Genomic DNA, 25,667 nt, shown 5'->3' on the forward strand with positions numbered 1-25,667 from the left:
GAAAGAAAACTGGCGACAATATTATTTTGCTTGTCTCTCCGATAGGCAGTTATATCTATGGAGATGTGCAGCTTTTCCTATTATATTGGCTGAAATGAGATATCCGAAAGCGACAATATATATATACAATTTCCAGTATAAACAATACGCGAAGAAACACAGCATCAACACCGCATCCCAGACGCCAAATACATCGTTCATCTGTAAGAAGCCAACAACCCACAACCGCACTATTTATTTATATCATCGCATCAAGCATAGGCAGCCCAACCTAAAAAGATGAAGGTTAGCATCTCAGTACGGCCTCTCTAGGTAGCGCTATACATACCGCAATAAAGGACGGCGAGGTTTTTTTCATCGGTTGCTTGCTGGATAAGTTCATTTACAGTCGCCGTAACACTCAACGTCTTGCCCAGCTTCTTTGCCACGACTGTCAACGCACGATCGGCCTCGCTTGGTTCATTGCTTGGCCGTTGGTCAGCAGCACCGGGCAGCATGGGTGGTCCGCCCCCAGCTTCGGGGGCGTCTTGCATCTTCTTCATCCTCAAAGGGGACACGGTCCAGCTGTACAGCGGATCGTAACGAAGCACGTCAAGGATGGTCATGATACTATAGGACTCTCGCCGTAAGGTTTCAAGCGTGAACTCGCAACAGCGGCGGAAGACACCCTCGGTCTTGGTAACTCCCATCCCATCGACAAGGTCTCGTGTCAAACGAAATGGAACGACTTCAGGAACCGGTAGCACTCGGCCTTGTTCGAATGCAACGCCCAAGTCGATATGCACCACTTCGCCCGTCCTCTCGTCTAGCAAGATATTATGGCCATGGCGATCGCCGAGACCGAGAACATGACCCAATATTGAGATGGCAGCTGTGCTTCGAGTATATGAAAGCCTTTTACTGAACCAGTCGTCTGGATTATTGAACTTTTCCATGAAGAAGTGTCTCATGACTGGATGGAAGTGTTCAGTAACCTGTCGGTATGTCCTGACGCGTTGTTCAAACGACCGTGTCTGAACATCGCTGATGTGCTTGCGGCAAACGTTTGGTTTCATATCCTTCGGATAATATTTTTGATGCGCAGGCATCAGATAATCATGCAAGGGGATAGTATATGGCACGAATTCAATTATTCCCGCATTCGACGTCAGCGGCAGAACCTTGTAAGTGCGAATCCCCAGGTTTCGCTGCCGAGTAGTCTGATGGTCCTTAAGGAGATTGCTAACTTGTTCAAATACTTGTTCCATGATAGCGTCCTGTCGCAGATCATCATTTCCTCCTTTGAACTACCGGCATTGTTAGCCCAACATTCGCTCCATACGCTATACAAATCGATGTTTAATGCTTACCAGCTGCTTGTACCGTAAACCATTACTTGCAAAAGCGGAGACGATCTTTGGCGCACTGACGCCGGACGCGATAGTGAACTCGGGGTGATACCTAACAAGCTTTGGTACATCACGATAGTCGCAATCAACTCTGATTTCGATGTTCATTGTGGGGGGTGGTAGTTTCTGTGTTGCGGCATCCTGTTCGAGACGTCCACCCGTTTGGAGTTTCCGCAGCGGAACCCTTGCGCCGCTCTTCAATTTTTCATCTGGCCTGTCAATGGCAAATCGTACATAATTAATATTAGTGTTGTGAACAGCGACCCATGTCGGCCCAATACGCTTGTCGTTCTTTAGGCCTTCAACTAATCGTCCGGCTGCTCGATTGCGTGACAGTGCCGATTCATCCTTTCCTCCCTTGGACTTGCTGCTCGCAAATATTTGATACATACCATGAAATGGGTGCTCAACACAAATGCGAGTAATCAGAGAGAAGAGCATCTTTTGAAACTCATCAGGCACATCCAGCAGGCGCGAGGTTAACTGATTCATCAAGGGCGCAAATTTTCGGCTTGGAACTTGACCGAGATGCTTGGAAACGGCCGCATTTGCGATATCACTGTCGGACTTGTCAAGCCACAAAGCACAGAAGCGGAGGACATCATTGTTGTAGGTTTCGCTCTCTCTCAGACAAAGGAGATAATTTTCGAGGCATTGCTGTAGGAAGGCTTCCCGACTTCGTCGCAGGCGTTGGTATTCGCGGTCATCAAGATCAAACCACTGCTTTGTCCTTCCTCGATGAAATTTGAGAGCCTCCCTCTCTCTTCCCTCCGCAGCCTTCATCATTTCCTCCAATGCTCGCACTTCTTTTTCCTTACGGTTACGCAGTTGCTCAACTCGGGTAAAATCTTCCAAACCATCGGGATTTTGCAATTGTTGGTCGCAAAACGTGGCAAACCCGTGATAAACTCTCCCAGCTTCTTCGCCCCCGGAGCGACCTTTAAGCTCCTTGACTGCGGCTAATAAATAGTCTTGGATGATAATCTCTGGTTTCTCGAGGCGTGCCTCAGCGACATGGTGGCCCTTGTAAGCAAATAAATTAGCCCGGAACGAGTAGGGTTTCGTACGCAGGGAATTGATGTGGAGAGAACTTACCAAAGTCACAAGAAGTTCTGCACGGCTGATTGGTATCACCTGTTTATGTAGGTCATTTTGATCCTTGAGTTGATGAAGCATCCGAATTGATGCAGTCATTTCACCTTGGTCCCACAAAACATTAGCCAGATCGAACTTGGCGGCCCCTTCAATGTTGATCCCTAGTGTAGAGCACTGGTGTGCGAGCTTAGAGAGGCAAACGGCCGATTTCAGCGAAGCTTGTTGGATGCCCTGGGTTCTTGTGATATGAAGTGATTGCCGAATGGCTTTGACCTCCAGAAGCTGTGCATCATCATCGCTTATATTGGTCGAAGATCTTAAATAAGGCTTTCGGTTGATTGATGAGAAGAGGGCTTCGTGTGAGTTTAGTATCTCTCCGATCTCATGAACGCTGACTGAGTTAGACGTAGCTCAACTCGATATTGATTGTTTTGCAGGAGTATCTATTCCATACCTGGTGGTATTTAACCAAGAGTCCCTGGCAGCGATTTTCTGCCACTCATGATTGATTTCTTCCGTTGATCTGGCGTCCAAAACGTCACTAACTTCAGTGATAACCCCGAGAACCCTCATCGCAGTTCGCAAAGACATGGCAGATCGACTGGTGCTCGTAAGCGACTCTAAAGTTGTCAAGAGACATTCGTTGATAGACTTCGAGGCCTCAGTTAGGCTCCCTGATGTGTTGAGACTTTGGAAAGCCCGGAAGACGGTCGCGGAAGGCGAAGGATTCAAGGGCGAGACGGGTATATCCCATCGTCGTAAATTTGTTGCAGCTTGCAGCATGCTGTCAAATGAACTCGATGTGTCCTTGAAGCCCCCACCAGATGCTGAGAATATGGAATTGGCAATTCCCTGTAGATTTGTCGAGTTGAGTGCCTTAAGAACACCAAAGGCGTTTGGGTCCGCTGACATCTGTATCTCACTATCATACTGTGCACTTTGGAAGAGGAGATTCTTAAAACTTGAGCTTTCATGTTGGAGCCTTTCCATAACGGAGTCCAGAGAGGGGCTTTGTTGGATGCCGTAGAAGGAATCAGGGTCATCTATGTCCTTGAATATGTCATGCAACATGTCCGAGGGAGCTTCATACTTGGCCAGCGAGGAACGGCGAGAGCCAGAGATTACACGAGATGCATGTATCTCAAGGAAGAGGAGTGCTGTCTTTGGTAAACGGCACCTACTGGCAGCCAACGATGCCTCTGCGAAGTCTATCTCCAGCCACTCATCACGTTCTACTATTGTCGCCTCATCTGGTTTCGGCTGGTTTCGAAGATATAGAATGCAGTTGATTGCAAGCCGTGCATGTGGGATAGTAGTGTCATGAACATCACACAAAACTTGTTTGAAAATTTGGGAAACCTTCTGTCGGATATTTGCTTCTCCTTGAAGCTCTGCCAGCAAAACATCATGAAGCATGTAAGGTAGGATTTGGACGGCTAATTCAGGAATGACATAGATAATGTGGCTTAATGACCCAATCACAGGATCTTTGGCCGCAGCTTTTGACAAGAGCAATGCAATACTGCGGGCCCATTGAGGTAAAGGATTGCTTGTCTTCCAGTTGACTTTGGCATCATTTCCTTCTGTCTCTGGAACAAGCATCGATATGGGCGGGCACTGATAGGGGCTCCATGTGAAAGCTTTCATCAGGTAGAGAGGTACGACACCGGCGCATTGTTCAAAATGGGGATACTTGGCAAGATTACTTATGATGAGTTGCAATGTTCGTTCAACAAGTCCCACCTCCAGATGGCTGTTGTTTTGTAGCATGTTGCATAGTTCATGAAGTATGCTAGCCTTGGAATAACAGTGGACCTCTAAGCGCGAGTGGGATAGTTGAGATTTAAAAAGAGACAGATCTTGCTCCCTGAGAAGGGCGTCGTTGACTTTGCCCGTAGTAGCAAACGCACGTCCGATAACTTTCGCAGCCCACAGTCTGTATCCAGATCCGGTGTTGAAATTCTGTAGAGTTTGGTAAACGGCCACGATGTTAGAAGTTGCGTCCTTGCCGTGATAGTTTCCAAGCGGCTCTTCAGAGTCAGCACAGAGCAGTGCTATGACATGGTCGGAGACAGGCTTGCTCAAAAGGGTTCTTTCAGAGCTCCGATCATCAAGAATATCCAGGATCACATCACGTTCGTTAGTGTCATTTGAACGCGACTCAACAGTGGAGGTGGCTTGTGAAGACTTTACCACCCGACGAAATGATTCTCGTGTTTCTGCGTCTAAGGAGGACTCGTAAGTATTGATATACTCCCCAAACCATTGAAGAAACCGTTCAATATTCGCTATTACTGGTTTTGATTGACCCTGCTGGGCTGTATCGGCTGGGGGAGACGCTAAAAACTTCCTCAAGGACAGCAACGTGGAGACCGCAACTCCAGCCATGAGTCCGGGAGTCTCTGCCAGATAAGGCTGACCAGCCTCCAAGAGATGCCAGAAGATTCCTAATGCATCTTCTGAGCAATATATATCCACCAGGAACGGTAGCATGGCGTGGAGGGTCATTTCGAATGGATAGTCTCTGAGCATAACAGGTCCGGCCACGCAAAGTAGCACCCTGATCTTCCGGATTACAGAACAGGCGTGGAAAGAACCAAGCGCGGGGTGAATTAATTCCAAGAGAGTTCGGCAAACATAAGAAGCTAGCGTAGGCGTCCAAATTGTCTCGAGTTCATATCCGCTGCGCTTACAGAGGAATTCTAACTCATCAATGAGATAGCGAGCCCTAAACGAGGGTTGCTGATTTGCAGGGAGAACAATTTTTGAAGCACTCTTACCGAGAATGCACCTTAGACCTTCGAGGGCATCGTGGAATTTCGCACGTTTTGAGAAGGCTCTTTCGACCTGTTCATATTGATCAAGCGACCCGAAGAAAGCTGCTATTGTCTGTGGAAATTGCTGATCAATCAATTCCACGAAATGTTCAGTCCCCAGCATCTTTTTCAGCCGGGTTTCAACACCTTTAGGCTGGCTACCTTGCCCAGGGGGAGTACTGATATCCCTAGCGATGCTATATGCCTCCGCTTTGTAGAAAGATGTGGCCAAAAGTTCAGCGAAAGGTTTTCCCATGTGTTTTGACATCTCCATCTCCTCGTCCTCACGCGCACGCATGATAATTTGACCAACAAGTTCGTCTTGCACGTCGCATAGCATATCTTTGATACTTGTATAGCCAAATATACTAAAAGGCATGGTTGTGATTGATTCCTGCTCAGTCCAGGTATAGAGGATCTGAGAAGAAAATAGCCGAAAGAGCTCTTTCGTATCTTTGAGTCCAAGCGTATTGGCGACGCCACATATGCACTTCTCAGCATACTGGAGTGAATGAGGTACATGTGCCGGGGTTTCGAACATATGGTAAATGCTTCTGCGGAGTAAGGTATGCCATCGTGAAGCTAATTGACCTAATATGAACAGACGGAGGGCGATGCCTTCTACCCAATCAGACTCTTTGGGAAGGTGACTCAGCACGTCGTTGAATATGGCATCATGATCGTTTAGTGAGTAATAGCCAAATAGCCGGGGAATTAGGTTCCCAACGTCAAATTTAACTGGTATGCTGCCTTTCCCTAAAATCTTTAGAAGGCTTGTTCGGGGGGATGTGCTCGATTCACCGCTGGAGTATGAGGCATTGGTATTGATGATCTCCACGAGGAGTTTACTGAACATAATGAGAACTGAAGGTGATGCCATGTCTTTCGCCAATAATACGTCTCTGAGCCATGTATAGATATCCGACGCCGAGTCACTGAGATTATCGGTTTCCGAGTTGACCCATGCCTTGATAAAGCTATGCATCATACGAATACAAAGGAGGTGAGAGGCTTCACAGCGCTCCAATTCATAAGTCTGTAGGCACTTTTCAGCCAGGTCTTCAAGGATGTGGAGCAACGAAGTCCGGTCCATTCCAGAAATTGCGCTGTAGACATGAGGTAAAAAGTTCCCAGCGGCTAAGATATCAACTTCGTCTAAATCAGTCAAGTACTCAACCAGAGCCCTAATGGAAGGTTGATCGTGGTTGCTTAAAATTGCGTGGTTTTTCTGTAAAACAGAGAGCTGAATGGTAATGCACCGCTGGAAGGAGGAAAACCCTTGAAATAAGGGTAGCGCTTCTCTATTGGACTTGATGATCGAGGTGACCTCCGCCAGCCGATCTTTTGAATTGAATAGAGTATCGTCCAAATCCATAGGCTCCCCGTTATGGGGAGCCAGATTCTCTCTTTGGCTTCTTCGATAGGCTTCTAAAAGGCTTGCTAATGGAAGGACAAGCCTGAGCAAAGCCTTTGAGACAGTTGATTCAGGATTGTAAGAGAACTGTTCAGGGTTAAGAAAAGGCGACAATACCACCAGACAGCCTTGAATGAATTCAAGTTCGTGAGAGGCCAGGAATGTGCATATGACCTCCCACAGGCGCTCGCTATTGTGCTGTAAGTTTTGGAATTTTGATGCAGATTGGGCCGGAAGACATTCCGTGCATAGAGCAACGAGAATACAGAATGACGTAACTATTTGCACGATGTCCACCGTTATATGATGTGATTTATCTTCATATAATGACTGAAAAGCTTGCAAGAACATTTCAGATTTGGCCTGCAAGAGATCCAGAACCATGTTGTCATTTGGATCTTGTCGTGGAAATGTCTCCAAATGGATAGTATCATCAGTATCCCACATATCAAAATCCAATATTCCTTTGAGCTGAAATAGGTAATTCAGCATTTTTTTGTTCCTGTGAAGAAGGTACCAGCCTTTGGCAATGAGACTCGTTGTCCCCCTGAACTGAGGTTTGGATGGGATATAATGCCTATTAGTGCAGGCTAAAAGTAGGTTTAAAAGGTCCAAGGGCCGGGCGAATGCAGCAAGTTGAGCTAGCTGTGTTCGATCAGTTACTGTTCCTGGAGTATTATTAGCATACAATATCACTGCCATGTTGTGGAAGCCGCTATAGAAACACACCGATAACCCAAACCTCTCGGAGCCAGGCGCAGATCTGTTTTGAGGCATCTGGAAGGGATCCTGGGTTTATCTGCGCAGTCAGTCGAGTTGTTGTGGCCCATAAAGTCAACGATGCATCTGACATAGTAGAGGGGCCATTCAAATTGACAGATGTAAGCATTGAGATCGTGGCCTCCGCGACTTTCGAATATTCCAAAAGGTTATACTCGAGAATGCTATTCATGAGTATACAAGATGCCCTAGAAGTAGCTTGGGAAGTTGAGGCACGACATGTAAGCTCCCAAGCCTGTTTCCAAATTGCCCTTAATGAGGGCGAGTCTGCGTTAGGACTCCCAGCGAGGCTATAGTAAGCTTGGTCAGCCGAGGCATGAGAAGATTGCCGAGTGAACTTTACCTTGCAATAGTTATCATTGTCCAGGATGCTAATATGCTATCATCGTCGAGTATGTTTGGTATTAATCGCAAAAGCAGCGATGACTTCGAGTCATCACTAGCATGGTGCCTGGGGAGAAACGGAACCAATTGCAGAGCGCAGACTCTTCTGGTACCTGAGGATGAAGCGCAATCACTGTGAATTTCATCTACCATCGATGTGAGGCGCTGCCTTTTGTTCAACGTCTCACTTGACGTACGCGGCGGCGACAATCGCGCAGTTAACTCTTCTGATAAATCTACAAGGTTAGCTATAGCCCAGACCACGGTCCAATTGTGCTCTGATCTGCCAGATTCAAGACGAGGCCATAACAGAATCTTATCCACCGCCGCCGAAGTTTTCTGATGGAAAACCAACTCATCAACCTGTAGAATATCCTTTTCTGGGCGCCTGATATATTCTTTGTACAGAGCATCCAAGAGGTCTTCAATAGAGCGGCTAAGCAATTCCGATGGCTCCTGTCGAGTCGCTGCGGTCAAGATAACAATGCAGACCATTATGGTGAGAAGCAGTTCATCTTTCAACCCTACGAGTTTGGTAGCCCACAGGTGACAAATTACGGGTATTAAGTCCAGCAGTATGCTTTGAACAAGCTCTGACTGGTCAGATAATACCCTCATGATGACCGAATTAATGCTATTGAATGCACTTTGATGTCCGCTTCCCGCAATATGTGATGACTTGACATAACTCACTAGCCCGTGAAGTATCTTTGCGGCGGGCTCTTGAACTGGAGCGTTGACGCTTGCCGTTAGCAGCTGAATACAGACTACGGCTTCACTGATTGCACTCTTATCGCCTTTGGCTTTTTCTCTGACAGTTAGTGTTGGCGTCGATCTGGACGGTATGGGGGTACCTCCAGTCCCCAGGAAGTCATCCAAGGTGGACCGAGAATCGCTCCCTGTATGTGAATGGTCATCTTCATAATCTTGGGTCTTCAAGATCTTTAGAGAAAAATCCATGAGCCTTTCCCATCCATTGGCTCCCAAATGTTCGACATGTGGAGGATAATTTAGCAATGCAGTCAAGCATTTTGTATAATCAACACCGAGAAGCTCAAACAGACTCCCTCCTGGGTCCTGTAAAGTATCGGTTATATGATCAACAACCGCACGAACAGACTTGGCTCGCAGGTTATGCAAAAGGGCATCAACAGCTAATCGCAGAACAGATGCACATGTTGATAAGCGAGAAGCAGATGGGCCCTTGGAATTTGCTCGATTATACAGAGATTTCTCTGACGAGATGAATCGGAACAGTGACTCAAAAACCTTATGACAGGCTTTGTCATTCAGGGAACTCCTAGATGATATACACGGGTCAACAACAAGGACAACCACCAATCGAAAGAGTGATACTGATTGCCCACATACAGTTTTGAGTTTCGTTTATTTTGTTGGAGTATATGCTTCAAATCTTGCTGATGTTAGAAGGGTATGATAGATCCTCCAAGTATGACCCACCAGCTAGACCATCTGAGCGCTCTCTTTGCTTCTCGGATGACAGAAGCACCAGGGTCCTATCCAGAGTGATTTCCGCCATTGCGATGATGCTGATGATGCGGAGTAGTACTTATACACATTTAACACTAATAAAGTCGAATGTTTGACAACCAAGTTCATATGTAACCTTTTCTAGATTGTCGAGAATTCCATTCTGCAACAAAGAGCATAGCTAAGCCCTTAAACCCGCATGAAACAGGGGCGTTATGGGACAATTGCCTGTAAGCTCTGGTGCGGCTGTTGAAAGACTCAAAGGAGCTTTGGTCTTGGCGCAAACAGAAGCTCCGCCGCTTTTACTTTTTCGGGTCGGAATTTTGATCGCGACCTCCGACCTTTTTTGGCCCGCAACAAACAGTTTATACTTCATATCCTCTTCCACAGCGCATTTCGCCAAGCTAGAGAAATCCTCTGAATATGGAGGACAGAGATACTCTAGCGGGCCTTCGCGGCCTATATCAAGATCTCTCTTCCCTCACTGAGTCGTCCTTTGTGAACATCGACCGTCTCCGTTTTGAGTTGGAGGCTCACATTGATGATTTCAGGAAGCTCCTTGACAGGCCACCAAAAAACAATTCCAGTCGCCAGGCTGTTCTTTCAGGTAAGTGTTTATCTTATATGTGCAATGGAAAATGTCTTCTTATATTGGAACCATGTTAACGCTACTTCGAAACCACTTAGGGAAGATCACCGTCGATGACCTTGAATATTCCATCAACGAGGAGTTCCAACAAGGCGCGTTACAGCTGGCCGATGCGTTGGGTATCGATGAATTGGAGGCAGCACACCTGTTTCTTGGCGCACAGGATCATGCTCAGATGCTGGACAGAACTCCTCTTATCGCTGCGATCATGCGGTTTCACGAGCGTCGGCACTTCCTCCTCGAATCTCTGCGTCTTATCCTCCAAGAATCCTTTGAGGTCGAGCGGGAAATGACTCAGGTACTAATGCAGGACATGATAGCCTTCGTTGTCGAGATAAAGAATGGCCCTCTACGAAACGCGTCGCTGTTTACACGGAAATGCATGAAATCGATGGAAGATATTGAGAAGTGGCTCGTACTTGTTGCTGAACAAATCCAGAAAGCATCCATTGTTGGTCAAGCCGAAGACGCCGATATAATGGAGGCTATAGAGTATCAGCGCGCCAGCTTGCAGCAACAGCATGAGTCATTGGGCGCTATAATTTGCTACCTGTTCAAAGGCCCTTATACTAGCCCCGAGGATCTTCGACTGCTGCTTGGAAACCTTCGGAAATTGGACCGGTTTGATGGCCTACTCGTGCATTATATCCCTTCTATAATTGCTGCTTTCGTTCAACATGGTTCTCCGGAAAGTTCCAATTCATACAAAGAGGCCCGAAGCCTGCACACGGCCGTTACGTCGACCAAAGATGGCCAGTCCTGGGCCCTCCCAACTTTCCATTCTGCAATAGTTGCTCTCTGGCTTGCAGTATATGGTGGATGGGATTTTGATGGACCGTCGTCCCCACTTCCCGGGGTTGATCTCGAGAAGGACGCAGAGGAGCGCACAAAGATGTTCATGACAGCGCTGGATGATGGAGGGCTGGACTTTATGTTGGCTGTCTGCTCTGGAGTTAATAACGAAGAATGGGCGGATCCAGCTCGAAGTGAATTGGTTACATTGCTATTGAAGGAAAGCTCCTCAACTCTGCCCGAGTCTGACACTTGTGCTACCTACATGAAATGTTTACTGATGGAAAACTTCGAGGTTTTTGTGGAGTCATGCATCGCTAATATGCCGGATGCTGTTCGGATGTTGAAATCCGAAGAAGACTCGCAAAGATTGGATCAGATTACTGCGCTTAGAGATGGCCTAACTTCTAGTCTCCATCGAGGCTTAGTGGAAGCTCGGACGCATCTTGAATCATTCCTCATGGTAATGGCTTTTGCATTTGAGCAGCGACCGGACGCTGCACAGGAGTTTTGGGCCGATCCTGACGGAAACTTGTACGGCTTCCTTCAATGGGCCTCGAAAAGGCAAACTGTCCCTAGAGTTAGCGCGTTCTGTGAATTACTATGCTCTATTTCGGGGAGCGAAGATAATGCCACTGCAGCTCATAGATTCCTCACTGAAGAGGACAAGTTTATGTCTGCTAAATTTAAGCGGTCGACTTCTATGAACTGGTCCCAGATGTTCGCTGAGTTAGAACTTTATGCAACAAAAGTGACCGAGAAGCCTCCTGCCTCGACATCTCAAACGATCCTACGATCCCGGAAGTCTGAACCCGCAGATATGAGTGAGCCAGAAAGTCCTGTCATGCTGACCTGCTATCTCCGGTTGCTGGGACATCTATGTAGACAAAGTGTCGCGATAAGGGACTGGATGCTTCATCACCCCTCGTTCAACGTTGTCAGCACAATGTTGACATTGTGCAGCGGACCGATACCTACGCACTTAAGAGCAACAGTTTTCACCACCCTTGCAGCTCTGATGACTGGACGAACATCTATCAATGGCAATGAAATGTGGCTTTCTATTGACCAGTGGATTTCAGGTGGATCTATGAGTGCTTCTGGAATGGGGAAGATCCCAGTAGTCTCGAATCCCCTTGTTTGGCATGAGCAACAAGCGTTTCAGAAGTTTGGCGAAAGCTTCGACCAAGCCAATGCTTTTGTCAGCTTAATCAATTCCCTTGTGTCTCCAACATCTGATTCAGCCGACTACCACCTCTCGCTGCCATTTCCTGAATCTTTGGGTTCATCCTATCGCATGCCAGGTATTGAGCCTTACATAGACTTTGTATTAGGCCATGCCTTGTCACGGAAAGTACCAGATGTCAACGAACGCCAATCTCGGATGCTGACATACAATTGCCTGGAGTTTGTCGTGACATGCTTGAAGTCCTTCAACGAGAGTCTTGTCTCTGTTCTCAGTCAACCCACTGTTCCATCCGATGTTAAAACGTCGTCATTGGTTACTTATGTCCGCCTACACCCCTTTGCACGGGTAGCTGAATGGTTGTTCAACGAAGATGTAATCAAGGCAATCTTCGCGACAGCTCACCAAGATATAGCTGAGGTTTCCAAGGCGGCGCCTGACTCTATATTGGTCCTCTCTGTAGTCAGAAGCCTTGAGGTCATGGATCTAATCATGGACCTTCAGTCGACGTATTTCAACATTGTCCGCCCCTTGATCAAGTCTCAAACTGGTGGAAGCCGAACTAACGTAGCAAACTCATCGCTCTCGGCCTTTGAAGATAGCGTCCTCAACAATTTGTCAATTGTACCAGCTTTGTGTCTTTATTGCAGCACGGCACATCAACAACTCACAATCACATCCATGGTGCTGTTGGAGAAACTCTCTAGCTCTAGAAAGCTCAACAAGGTTTCATCACCAGGGTTGTCCAAGTGGCGGTCCTCGAATAAAATCGTTGAGGTCCTCAGCACGGAAGTGGAGGTGGATAGCGTGGCGCGCCCGCTTGTATCTCAAATGCAGCCGGAACTACGGGAACTTGATCATGGGCCGCAATCTTCGGGTTACATTATTAGAGAAAGTTTATTGGCGCTGCTGAATAGCTGCCTAAGAATGATCACGGATCGGCCAACGATAGCTCATCTACTTCTTGGGTTTAGCAGTGTGGGAAACATGCTCGACATCTCTGACGGACTTCTTGCCAACGGAATGTCTTTGCTACACGCTATCATCACATTCTTGCAAAGCTACCCAGATCAAGTTGATGGAAATATCCTGTCATGGATGGTGCACCTGAAGCGTATGGCATTGGAGGTGTTAAAGCATTTATGGTCATCCAAAATTTCTTCCTACTTCACCCTTACTGAGATGCGTGCGAGCCGTTTTCTGCAAAGTCTGCTCGCAAGCCAACCCATCATTGGACCGAATACTTCTTGGGATGGGTTCCCGATTATGACGGAAGAATTCTGGGTTTCGGATTCTGCTAGTGCTCTCGCAGAATTTCTGTTGTACAGAAGTTATTTGTATGCTTATGCTACTACAGAGGTTCGCTCGGCTGCTAAGCTCCGTTCACCAACGCTACAAACAGATATCATGTCGACATTGTTTGGAAATTCGACCTCGGAGACGGGGGATGCCATAGTGAATCCTACGGTGTTTGACTTTTTCGATTTCGCGGATCTGGACATTGGACGTCAACTTCAGCCCCCAATGCTGGTCCTACTAGATGGCATTATGCTGGATGCGTGCGCAAAAGAGACGGATGATTCACTTATTCTTTACAACGAGGCGGAGTTGGAGGAGCTGATACAACTCAGAAAAGAAGAATTGCTTTCTAGCGGGAACTTACGCCCTCAGGACGAGGAACAATTTCTTGCAGAAGCCGAAGGTTTGAAGATGTTCGTTCATGCGACAAACCAGTCAAGAAAGATCAATAACAACCGTTATTTGGCTCTCCGATCCTGGACGGAACTCATTACGACCATGCTCACTTGCTCCGAAATTGAAGGCGGGCGGAAATCGACATTCATACTGCATACCATTCAATTGATTCTTCCCAAGCTTGAAGCCGCTGTTGAAGAGGATCTCCCAGAGGCGACCGAACTAGCACGCTTAGCCGAATTTTTAGTTACGAAACTAGAATCAAGCACAGCAAAAGCAAATTCGGCCCGGAGAAGCGGGGATGTCATTGATGAGAAGCTCCAACAGCTCTTCCAGATCTGCGTTAGAGGTATCGCTCTGGCGACAGGAAATGTTAATCTCCGAGAAACTTTCTACAACATTTGCTCATCCTACATCGCCCGTATCATCCAGCCCGATACAGGACACGAGAGTGTCAAACAGCACAGTCACCAGATTGTCAAGATGGCTGGCACCACATTAATTGAAGCGATATGTGATGATGCATATGCTGGCCAGGAGACATGTCGCGTGTCTGCGCTATTGTTCCTCAATCTCCTTGCAGCTCTCGATAAACAGGGAGATTCTATATTGGCTGAGTCAATTTCCCAATCAAATTATTTAAGTCTCTTCCTCGATGCCATTAGGACATTGCCCATTGAATTAAGAAATGCCCAAGCGAATGGTAAGCTTTCATGGAGTCTACTGGCCATATCTACAGCTAACCAGGTTTAATTCAGATACACCTTTGCTCTTATCCTATTACGAATCTCTGTTATCTTTGCTTCAGCAACTCTGCCAAACGAAGGCGGGCGCGACCCATGTTTTGAAGACCGGTCTTTTCGAAGCAGTACGTGGTTCGCAGCTTTTCGCTGCCGACCCAGATCTTGGCATTGGTCAGTAGCAAGTCGTCCTTGGTACAGTCAAACTGTCTAACTGTAGTAGATATTGATAACCCCGATGCTCTCCGGAGGTACTACGATTTACTGGATTCCGTCCTACGAGTAATTGTTTCCGCTGCGTTTTCTCGGGGCCTGCATAACGAGCAAATGATGGAACAGACTCGTGCGTTCCTTGCTGAGAATAGGCAAAGTATGGTTGGCATATTCAAACGCTTCGCCAAGATCGGTGGAGGGGGTGCTGCCGATCACCATAGCGCCCTGACCAACCTGACCAAATCATATATGGCACTAGTTGCTGCTACGGATTTCTTAGAGGTACGCACTTTAAAACGCATGATTTACTTCTTAAATAAATCAGCTAACACTCAGCAGTTTGAGGATAACGAAGTGAGAGAGCTCACTCGACCCAAACTATTCTCGTGAACAGGGACTATGGACAAAGGGTCCAGGCACTTTTGGGGGGAGTAACTGGATTTATTGATGTAACGAAATGGTGTATATGGAAATGATTACTATATTGAGGCCTCCTGCTGTCTTAAATCTATAACCTTGGCATATCTCAAAGGGAGTGTTCTCTTTTTTTTTTTTTTTTTTTAACCATTTTTTAAAAGAAAAAATGGACCTAAACAATTTTTCATTCCTTGCTGCCAGCTATGTACATACGTAGATGTGTAGAATTGTTGTCCGGCGAGATATGATATTCCCCACAGGTCAAACATGCGGACGTATTATCTTATCCCCGAGTTAAACGTCAACGGAACCTTACCGCGGAGTATCTCTGCTTTAACCCTCCTCTGTGTCAGCTGCCCCCTCCTTTTATCTTCCCTTCCACTACACTTGCCGCATAGCCCGTTTCAAATTCGACAAAGTTTAGGTGGATTTGCAATGAATTGTATAGGCCAGAGATCTTCTGGACCTTTCCAACGCTGAGCGCTCCTCTTCAATATCGTCATCTCGGACAAGACCGGGTAGATGCAGCAAAACTCGAGAGGCGCCACCGAGCAGAGGAGCGGTAAGCGCAAATCGATCGGCAAGAGGAAGCTTTCTGATCAAGAGGAAGCATCACACCAACCTCAGCACCAACAGGCGACGATTTCGGAGCTCCTTTCGCGGAACCACACAACCCACGGGAAAGAGCATCACCATCATCCTCATCATCAGCTATCCTCCCCGACGAGCAAGCGTCCCCGGCTATCGCCAAACCCCTCGGGTCTAACTCCTGCACAAGGTCCGCGGGGATCAGCTTCATCCAACACCATGTATAATTTCTCCAACCAGGAAACGAAAGACGGTGGATTGTTTGGTCAAGTTAGGCCGGGCACCAGCTCCGGAAATGTAGCTGCAAGGCCCCGCTCTTTCAACGCACCAGTGCGCCAAAGCAACTTCACCCCTCACACCGGCGCCAAGAAGCTTGTTGTCAAGAATCTGCGGGTGGGCTCTCGGTTGAATCAAGATTCATACTTCGAGAAAATATGGGGCCAGCTTGACGCTGCGCTGACCGCGATCTTCGATGGCGGGAAGCCCGAAATCTCTCTAGAAGAGCTATACAAAGGGGCTGAGAATGTATGTCGTCAAGGGCGAGCTTCAGCGCTGGCCAGACAACTACAAGAGCGATGCCGAGGACATGTATCCGGTAAACTGCGTGATACGCTGGTAGCAAAAGCAGCGGGCGGGAACAATATCGATACGCTACGAGCTGTTGTAGATTCGTGGACGACATGGCAATCAAAGCTGGTATGTCCCCGTTCACTTTCCGCTCGCCTGCCCTCTCGTAATTGACTAGTTTGCAGGTTACAGTACGCTGGATTTTCTACTATCTCGACCAATCGTTCCTCCTCCACTCCAAGGAATACCCAGTTATACGTGAGATGGGTTTAATCCAGTTCCGGCAACACATATTCAATGATCCAGTCTTACAACCCCAAGTTTTACAGGGCGCCTGCGACCTGATCGAAGCGGACCGTGACGAAGGGCGCAGCATGTCAGCCGACTCATCTTTGCTTCGGAATGCTATTGAATTTTTCCATGGCCTTGATGTTTATACTACTGCTTTTGAGCCTCTCTTTGTCTCCGAATCGAAGAAGTTCTTCGCATTATGGGCTCAGCATGAAGCCTCAGGATATCTTGCCACTTTCGCGGAAAACAGTCACCGCTTAATTGAACAAGAAGTAGACAGGTGTACATTGTTCTCTTTAAATCGGAGCACAAAACAGAAGTTGTCTGAACTTTTGGATCAGGAGTTAGTGGCAGAACAAGAGGATGTTCTTCTCAATCAAAATGATATTCTTGGTCTGCTGCGGGCCGGCAATAAGACTGCCTTGGAAAAACTGTATACGCTTCTTCAACGAAGGGATTTGGGGGCGAAATTGAAGACGGCATTCAGCAGTTACATTGTTGAGGAGGGTACCAATATTGCCTTTGACGATGAAAAAGAGGCGGAAATGGTGGCCCGGCTACTGGATTTCAAACAGCAGCTTGACGAGACTTGGATCAACTCCTTCCATCGACATGAGGAGCTGGGACACACATTGCGCGAGGCCTTTGAGACGTTCATGAACAAGGGACGAAAATCTGGCGCACCCGGAGGCACAGATAATCCAAAGACTGGGGAGATGATTGCCAAATATGTGGATAGATTACTCAAAGGCGGGTGGAAATTGCCTTCTGGACGGAAAGCCGAGGAAGTACCTCTTGCCGATGAGGATGCCGAAATTAATCGACAGTTAGACCAAGTGTTGGATCTCTTCCGATTTGTACATGGCAAAGCTGTATTTGAGGCATTTTACAAGAACGACCTTGCTCGTCGGCTATTGATGGGCCGGAGTGCCAGTGATGATGCAGAGAAGAGCATGTTGGCGAGGCTCAAGACAGGTTCGTTCTGATTTCGATCGACAGAAAATGACATGGATGCATGGAAGCTAACGTTGACGATTGGTTAGAATGCGGTTCCAGCTTCACGCACAACCTGGAATCTATGTTTAAAGACATGGACGTGGCGCGGGATGAAATGGCGGCGTATAATTCTATTCAGCGTGAACGCAAGCACCGATCACCCGTGGATTTGAATGTCAGTGTGCTCTCTGCAGCCGCCTGGCCGTCCTATCCCGATGTTCAGGTGCGAATACCGCCCGAAATCGCGACGGCTGTCAGCGAGTTCGAAAAGTTTTACTACAGTAAATACAACGGGCGCAAACTTAATTGGAAGCACCAACTCGCGCACTGCCAGCTGCGCGCAAGGTTTCCCAAAGGCGATAAGGAACTGGTAGTCAGTTCATTCCAGGCCATCGTGCTCCTGCTATTTAACGACGTGCCAGAGAAAGAGACTCTTAGCTATCTACAGATCCAGGAGGCGACGAAGTTATGTCAGTACCCCAATTTCTCAAGTCTTCAGTTACTCATACTCTCTGGGCTGCTGCTAACGGACGTGATATAGCTGACCAGGAGCTAAAACGGACCCTACAATCGCTCGCATGCGCCAAATATCGAGTGCTTGCTAAGAAGCCGAAGGGTCGAGAAGTCAACACAACGGACGAGTTCTCGTACAACGAGGCATTCTCCGACGTGAAGATGCGGATCAAGATCAATCAGATCCAGCTGAAGGAGACTAAAGAGGAGAATAAGACGACACACGAGCGAGTGGCAGCTGATCGCCATTATGAGACTCAGGCAGCTATTGTGCGAATTATGAAGAGTCGGAAGACCATCACACACCCCGAATTGGTAGCGGAGGTGATTAAAGCGACGCGCAGCCGAGGAGTGCTCGAGCCTGCGGATATCAAGAAGAACATTGAGAAGTGAGTGACTCTGGGAATTTTTTTTTTCTTTATTGTTGAGAATCTGATTACTAACTACGAGTGCTCTACAGGCTGATTGAAAAGGACTACATGGAGCGAGAAGAGGGAAACCGGTATCAGTATGTGGCATAATGGAATATTTAGAGACGACCGTATCTTTGTCAGCAAGACATTATTATCATGTGTTTAATTTCTCGAGCATCATATGACACGAAGCAAACGTTCTTTAATATACTACTAGTACAACTACTTATGTATGACCAGAGACAATGTGGGGGGGGTACTTTGTTCCCCGGTCCATCGGCCATGCAGTAGCTGCGGCCGCGGAAATCTAATCGTGTTCCCTATTAAGTTATTATTAACCTTCCCCCGTGGTCACGGGATGGCATGTCCAGCCCCCACGCGGTGCCGATCCGAACATCCCTGAGAAAAGTTCGGGATTGGCAGACGGAGCCCTCCGTACGCTGGGTTATCTCTCCGTTCGTAGTATATTCCACTTTTCAATTTTTTAGTATTATTATTTTAATCTAGCATTGTATAGTTGATCCTCTCTATTATCAATAGCATCATGATTACTAGTATCTATATGAGTTCCACTAACCGGTTTTGTGGCGAGGTGATCGACAATTTGTCAAGATTCCATGATCGTTGGCATCATCATTGAATGAGTGATGAGATAATTGCGTACTGAACGGTGAGCAAGCAAAGTCAAAGAGCATACAATCTGTACTCGACGCATCACCACAACTCCTTTCGACTCTCGCCCGAGAAGACCGAAACTCGGTAGAGAACGAGCTACCGAAAAATAAATCAAAAATAAGCATAATCCAAGGGATGGTCCGGAAATGGTAAAATGTTATGTATCATCGGATGTAATGAAATGAAACGGAAGAATCAAAAATGGTCTGGGCTTTTTGGGGGTTCACGTGGATGGCTGCGCTTTTTCTTTTTATCCACAGCAACCTTCCCTCTGTCTCAATCTCAACCCTGAGAGACGGACGATCAGGACGAATCCTCAATGGAACACTTCGAGGAACTAGGGATCAGCTTGAATAGTATGCGAATACGTACGCGCCTATCATTGGGAGTTCCTAATGCAGTAATGATTAGAGCCCTTCAACCACGCTGGTGGATTTCCATTAGATCTGACAGCGGGGAAACTAGGCTTTTTTTTAAGGTCCCATGATCGATTTTTATGTTGGGGATGTTTCTAGCGCCGTTCTCCCCTTTTTGTCGCTTCCCTTCATGAGTAAACTATGAAACTGTTCGGTCCAGAAATTATTCTCGCTACGTACGACTCTAATTTCTTTTTTTTTTTTTTTTCCTGTTTCACACTGCTTCCATTTTATTTCATTTTATTTCATTTTATTTTCTCTTTTTTTTTTCTGCCTTTTTCTGCCGAATCGCATAAAATCTTAGAAAAGGACATCTTGAAGTTATGGATTCCTCAATTGATCTCTTCCTGTACTTTCTCTGCCCGAATTGTCAATCTGATAGTGAAAGGGACTCGTAATAGATACTTATACAGAAAGTATATCATATGCATGCAGAGAATAGGAATAATCCCAATAGTGTGTACCTGCTGCGTCCTCTGTAGATCTTCGGGCATCCCACAATGCATACTGGGTCGCTGGACGCATGCCGATATACGTGGAGTGCAATCCGTTGGGATACTTCTCGCGCTCATCGGCGACGGGAGTAAGGGATGAGTAGAATGTACATCACGAGCACTGAAAGATTTTTATTTTTCATTTTTATGTTTTTATTTTTATTTTTTTCCAATTGCATTAGGATGAAATCTGTATAATTATGTAAGGATGGGCTGATAAATCGAGGTATACGTAGTAATCATCACAATCATCAGACATCTCTACAATGTATGTACATACATATGTTGTATTGTAAATTGGTACCTAGTAACCATGGTATGTAGTTAGTGGATGCACCCGGAAGGTGATATGGATCGACACTTGCGACATCCACTCGATAAGTCCTCCAGTGTAACAACTGGCAATTATCAATTTCAATTTTTGACCACAAGGAAATTATCCGCGGAGGAAGCCGTAGCCGCATCCATCGAACGGAACTATCCAAGTGTTTTGCTTACCCCAAGCCCATCCCATACGAGGGGTCGAGGCGGGAATGCCACAGATGGTAATCCGAAGCGTTCGTTCAAAAGTCGCTAAGGTTCCAGACCGACCCATGGGGTTTCGCGGCCGGCGGGGAGTTGATTACCTATGGACAAGGCCTTAGAACAATGTATAATTGGTGTAATATTACGAGTCCGCAGGTACCGATGTTTGGAGTGCTCCGTACATACTTCGTAGTGGGCTAGACCTCCTAGGTACTTACTCGATTAGGTACTCCTCGGTATAGCTGCCTCGCTCGAATTTGCTGTACTATCGTGAAGTACTATTTCATTGCCTATCTGGGGTTGATGGGTCTCATTGCAATCCATCATTGTCCATGTGAACTGAAAAAAAAAAAAAAAAAATTTAAAAAAAGAACAAACAGGTTTGACAACACCGTCAACGGGTTCGCCTGGTTAGAACTTCTTGACTACTTGAGTACAGTCATTCCCTAGTATAAGTATACAACGCTCCCCTTCACTCTCAATCTTCCCTGATTGTTATTATCTTCCACTCCTCTATTCTCCATCTCTTGTCCTCTGGGTGACTCTCACCTCATCATAGTTACTACTACTCAATTTGTCTCGACTTGTTTGAATAACTCTCAGGCTCACGATTACCTCATCCTGATATTATTAGGTTTTCTCCACCTGTCCAATATACTGTGAGTATCACTGGCAAATGACATGCCCTTCTACCCTTGTGATCTCCAGTTTTTTTTTCCGTCGCATGAGAGCCTCTGGACTGATAGATAATAGACCATTTCTCCACTTTTTCCCCGCCTCTCACGGACGATAGGGCGATTGTAACTTCTGCGCCAGTCCTATACTCGTGATACATCTCGGCGCAAACCTAAGCGAGTTATCCCGGCTCTTTGATTAGGAGGAGTTTCGCCCAGAAACTCGACCAAATTTCGCTGTAATCTTAGCGAGGAAGCGACGCTTATAAGCAGACGAATACCCCCCTGGCCGAGTGTATCCTTTTTGTCGCAATTCTCAACTGGTCTCGTTAACCACCAAGACTTCCGGTCTTTTCTCCACAGCCGAAGGCGAGCATCCAATCCAGTATCGACGTCATAATCCGATTTCCAGTTGTTTGCTGCAAATCATTAGGCAATTGCACACATCATACATCATGTCTACACAGGGTATGTTGCAAGCCGGTTTCTAAAATTATCCCATCTTATTGTTTTGTTTTTTTTTCGTTGGGGCCTTATACAACCCCCCTCGCGATCAGACCCACGATCATCATGGAACGAACCCCGATGTTCTCCACAAACAGAACTAAAACCCCAGAAAATATGCATTGACAGATGCACTAACGCAACACAGCCAAACACTTCTTCTCGGACCCGAACCATCTGGTTGTCACCGCCCTCCATTCTTTGACTCTGACAAACCCTTCTCTTGCTTTTGATCCTGAGAACAAGATCATTTTCCGCCGCCCTGATTCGCTCAAAAAGAAGAAGGTCGCGATCATTTCCGGCGGTGGCTCCGGCCACGAACCGGCTTTCGCGGGCTTTGTCGGCCAGGGATTCCTAGATGCTTCAATCGCTGGCACTATCTTCGCCTCTCCCTCTGCTGTACAAATCCGTAAAGCTGCTCTCGACTATGTTGATAATGAGCAAGGTGTGCTCATCATTCCCATGAACTACACCGGCGATGTGCTCAACTTCGGTATGGCTGCCGAGAAGGCACGCGCCGCCGGAATCAAAACTGAATTCTTTGCTATCAATGACGACGCTGGCGTCGGCAAGAAGAAGGGCGGAAAAGTCGGCCGTCGCGGTATTGGTGGCGGAATCCTCGTTCTGAAAATTGTCAGTGCTTTGGCTGAGACGGGGTAAGTTGCATATTTTGTACATTGCTAAAAATGAGGGCCCTCGCGCTGACAGACAACTAGTGCTTCTCTCGAGGAAATCTACCGTGTTGCTAAACAGGCGAACTCGCTGCTCGCAACTGTGGGTTCTTCTCTAGAGCACGTCCACATCCCCGGCAGACCTACCTCAGAGGATACTATTCCTGTTGGAGAGGTCGAAGTTGGAATGGGTATTCACAATGAACCCGGCTCTCATCGAATGAAATTCACTTTGCCAGAGCTAGTGAAGACCATGCTTTTCCAAATCTTAGATCACAACGATCCTGACCGTGCTTTTATTACACGCGAACCGGGCGATGAGTTCGTACTCCTGATTAACAACCTGGGCGGTGTGAGCAGCTTGGAGCTCTCTGGTATCACCGACGAAGTATATCGTCAGCTTGAGCGGGACTACAGCATCAAACCTGTACGAGTTATTCAAGGAACTTTCCTGACTAGTCTAAATGGGTTGGGATTCAGCGCTTCTCTGTTGAAGCTCGCTGACAATGGTTTGGGCGCTGGCAAGTCTTTCCTTGAGCTTTTGGATGCTCCCGCTGAGGCAGTTGGTTGGTCCGCTCCAATCCCAACATCCACCTGGGACCGTCGGACCGATGCTCCTGTAGAGCTCAAGAAGACCAAGCTGGCTGAGGAACAGCCTAGTAACGTTAAGTGTATGTTTGATTTGCCCAACCTTCCGTGTCCCATTCCCGTGGACGCACGCTAACGAAATGTATCAGTGGACCCTGCTACTATCAGAAAAGTCTTGGGAGCTGGCCTCCGGCGCATCATTGACGTCGAACCGATGGTTACTCGCTACGATACGATCGTCGGAGACGGTGATTGTGGTGTTGGCTTGAAACGTGGTGCCGAGGCTGTTCTTGCACTCCTTGAGGACAACTTGTCAAGCCTGGATGACGACGTGGTTAAAACCGTCAACCGCATCGTTACCATTGTGGAGAACACCATGGATGGTACTTCAGGTGCCATCTACGCCATCTTCTTGAACGCACTTGTGCACGGCCTCCGGGAGCAAGACAAGGGCAAAACGACTCCTGCCACAGCCGAAATCTGGGGCGAGGCCTTGAAATACTCGCTTGGAGCCCTTGGAAAGTACACACCCGCCAAGCCTGGTGACCGTACTATGATCGACGCCCTTGTTCCCTTCTGTGCTACCCTACGCGACACCAAGGATGTCCATGCTGCTGCTAAGGCTGCCCAAGAGGGAACCGAAGCGACGAAGAGCATGAAGGCCAGCTTGGGACGGTCTGTCTACGTGGGCGGTGAAGACGAGTGGGTGGGTAAGGTTCCTGACCCGGGTGCTTACGGACTCAGCGAATTCTTCACAGGGCTTGTTGAAGCCATTCCGAAGCAAGCATGATTCCTCGAACCTCGCGGTACATATTGCATCTCATGAAACACTTTAATTTTAATCGATGACATCATGACAATTGCAGGCGTTCTGTTTTGTGCTGTGTTCATTGTTGGATTTATTTAGGCTTCTAATTAGCTACTATTATCTATAGTGTATAAATTCTATGGATTTATTATTCATGTTTTTCCATTCCCGTAAGACTCCTAACTGCTTGTAGATAATAACCAAGCCAAGCTATTTGAAGTGCGACAGTAGGTTTCTTGCTAGCGTGGGCCTTTCATTGCATTGTAGCTAAGTGGTTGTATTAGAATCCATATTTATACATCCAAAAAGCCACTGTCCACGCCCCTTTCGCCGATCGAGAACACTCGACCTGCCCCTATTATCTTCGAGAAAAATCTCGAATCAGACTACCTGACTTTTCTTTCCTTTTCTAACTTTTCTAAATGGACCAGAAAAACGCCAGATATGTCCCTTCATGATACAGTAAAACAACGAAGAACGGACATAGAGAAAGCTCATGAGAAGAAATAGAATCCCTTTTCTACTCGCCAAGGGAGCTTAGGATATACGTGTGATTGAATCCCCGACTATGGATCGCAGACTTCGGAAATCGTAGGACAGGGTATCGATATCAAGAAATAGACCGTCTTTGTCGACTCCAATAACTGGATAGAGAAAAGCCAAACATGTCGCGCATGTCACGTGGTTGGGAATGAATTCCCGAAATCAACTGAGCAGAACGAGGATGACCGAGTCACCGCGCAGGAACCTAGAGCGACATGTAAGATACGGAGGTCCCTCACCAAAATATATCAGGCGGGGGCAAATCGCATGGCACTTACATCTTGCTGATGAAGCGATCCTTGTTGACACCCTTGCCCTTACCGCCCTTGGGCTTCTCTGTCCACATTTCCTTGACGTTCTCCAATACCATGTTGCAGTGGCGGTCGAACGCCTTGACGCGAGCGAGCAGGCGACGGTTGCTACGGCAGGCGATCAGGACCTGGGTGTGTGTGCGTGTGGCGGTTTGGAGGAGAGAGAGGGGGCCAGCTGTGAGCTCATGTTCCTCAACGAGGGAGACCTCGTATTCACTAGATGGGGTGTTAGAGGCTGTAGATAAATGCGACCGGAGACTGCGTGTATATATCCAAGAGAAAGGGTCAGATGGAAGATGGAAAGAACATACGTAAGCTCACTCTTGGGCTTGTTAAGCAGGTCCCTGTTGAATTAGACGGTATGGTTAGCATCAGATCGACTAGGTTAGATTAAAGATCACGCCATGATGAACTGAGTAAATGACGCATATAATGACACATGATCTCAAGGGAAAGAGGGGTAAGTACTGGATCTTTGGGTCGGTCGACATGTTGGCGGTATATAAAGGTGGTGTGGTGGTCTGCTGGAGGAACGTCTTGATTATCTTTCCATCGGACTATCAGCTTTGTCGCTGTCTTGGACTCTTCCGGCGTCTTGGCGCGGGTCGCGGATCACGTGTCGCGTGTGTTTGCCGTGTTTGCGACAGAGCTTTTTTCTCAGTTCGCGATTGGCTGCGTCACGTCGCGTCCGACACGGTACATGTCGGCGATCTTGAAAGCTTCTCGACATTCAAATGCAAGGCGTCTTTTCCTTTCCTTCTCCAACCTCTCACTAATTCCTCGCCCCTGCTTCACGACTCGCAGTTACTTTCCAAGTCGGAATCGAAAATCCCTGGAATCTCCTCACCCCTCTACTTATTAAGGACCTCTTACCGCATGTCCCTTCACCCCTTTCTTCAGTCCCGCGTCCGCATTCCAGAGATCATTCCACCCCCGCTATCCTAGTTCTCTACATACCGCTGCATTCTCCCGGTCGACGCAACCTTCGATTAGATAGGCTTCACGAGTCGATAAGCCAGTGGCGTAGATC

At 47.3% G+C, this 25,667-nt stretch overlaps 4 protein-coding genes across 4 annotated transcripts; 2 read left to right on the forward strand and 2 right to left on the reverse strand.

Moving 5' to 3' along the window:
* Nucleotides 1-251: 251 nt before the first annotated feature.
* atmA (DNA-binding protein kinase TEL1) lies at nt 252-9,417 on the reverse strand (the record flags this gene model as incomplete). The annotated part of the gene is made up of 9 exons (XM_032073256.1): nt 252-271; nt 329-1,286; nt 1,350-2,411; nt 2,484-2,874; nt 2,938-7,381; nt 7,443-7,783; nt 7,837-9,177; nt 9,249-9,291; nt 9,339-9,417. The coding sequence occupies 9 exons, from the start codon at nt 9,415-9,417 to the stop codon at nt 252-254; spliced, it is 8,679 nt and encodes a 2,892-aa protein (XP_031923496.1).
* A 374-nt stretch (nt 9,418-9,791) lies between these two features.
* On the forward strand, nt 9,792-18,536 carry BDV27DRAFT_148713 (cullin-4B; the record flags this gene model as incomplete). Its single annotated transcript, XM_032070954.1, has 9 exons — nt 9,792-9,975; nt 10,056-14,393; nt 14,449-14,604; nt 14,654-14,925; nt 15,616-16,344; nt 16,401-17,481; nt 17,550-17,972; nt 18,044-18,404; nt 18,476-18,536. 9 exons carry the CDS (start codon nt 9,792-9,794, stop codon nt 18,534-18,536), a joined length of 7,605 nt encoding a protein of 2,534 aa, XP_031923497.1.
* Nucleotides 18,537-20,918: 2,382 nt separating this feature from the next.
* BDV27DRAFT_134579 (putative dihydroxyacetone kinase (DakA)) lies at nt 20,919-23,938 on the forward strand. The gene is made up of 5 exons (XM_032068333.1): nt 20,919-21,197; nt 21,292-21,680; nt 21,865-22,372; nt 22,433-23,058; nt 23,125-23,938. The coding sequence occupies exons 2-5, from the start codon at nt 21,668-21,670 to the stop codon at nt 23,763-23,765; spliced, it is 1,788 nt and encodes a 595-aa protein (XP_031923498.1). The 5' UTR covers nt 20,919-21,197; nt 21,292-21,667; the 3' UTR covers nt 23,766-23,938.
* On the reverse strand, nt 23,919-25,172 carry BDV27DRAFT_134580 (mRNA splicing protein SMD2). The gene is made up of 4 exons (XM_032068334.1): nt 25,106-25,172; nt 24,949-24,981; nt 24,605-24,853; nt 23,919-24,531 (listed from the first exon to the last, which is right to left on the reverse strand). The coding sequence occupies exons 1-4, from the start codon at nt 25,126-25,128 to the stop codon at nt 24,489-24,491; spliced, it is 348 nt and encodes a 115-aa protein (XP_031923499.1). The 5' UTR covers nt 25,129-25,172; the 3' UTR covers nt 23,919-24,488.
* Nucleotides 25,173-25,667: the final 495 nt, after the last annotated feature.

Source organism: Aspergillus caelatus (genome assembly GCF_009193585.1).
Source record: "Aspergillus caelatus strain CBS 763.97 unplaced genomic scaffold BDV27scaffold_213, whole genome shotgun sequence".
NCBI classification, from domain to species: Eukaryota; Fungi; Ascomycota; class Eurotiomycetes; order Eurotiales; family Aspergillaceae; genus Aspergillus; species Aspergillus caelatus.

Bases quoted from the DNA above. Each gene is read 5' to 3' on its own strand.
- BDV27DRAFT_134580 (XM_032068334.1), bottom strand. From the start codon at position 25,128: ATGTCGACCGACCCAAAGATCCA. The intron at 24,982-25,105 runs GTACTTACCCCT...CTAATTCAACAG, and splicing joins TCGACCGACCCAAAGATCCA to GGACCTGCTTAACAAGCCCA. The intron at 24,532-24,604 runs GTAAGTGCCATG...ATGTCGCTCTAG, and splicing joins GATCGCTTCATCAGCAAGAT to GTTCCTGCGCGGTGACTCGG.
- BDV27DRAFT_134579 (XM_032068333.1), top strand. The intron at 22,373-22,432 runs GTAAGTTGCATA...ACAGACAACTAG, and splicing joins AGTGCTTTGGCTGAGACGGG to TGCTTCTCTCGAGGAAATCT. The intron at 23,059-23,124 runs GTATGTTTGATT...GAAATGTATCAG, and splicing joins ACAGCCTAGTAACGTTAAGT to TGGACCCTGCTACTATCAGA.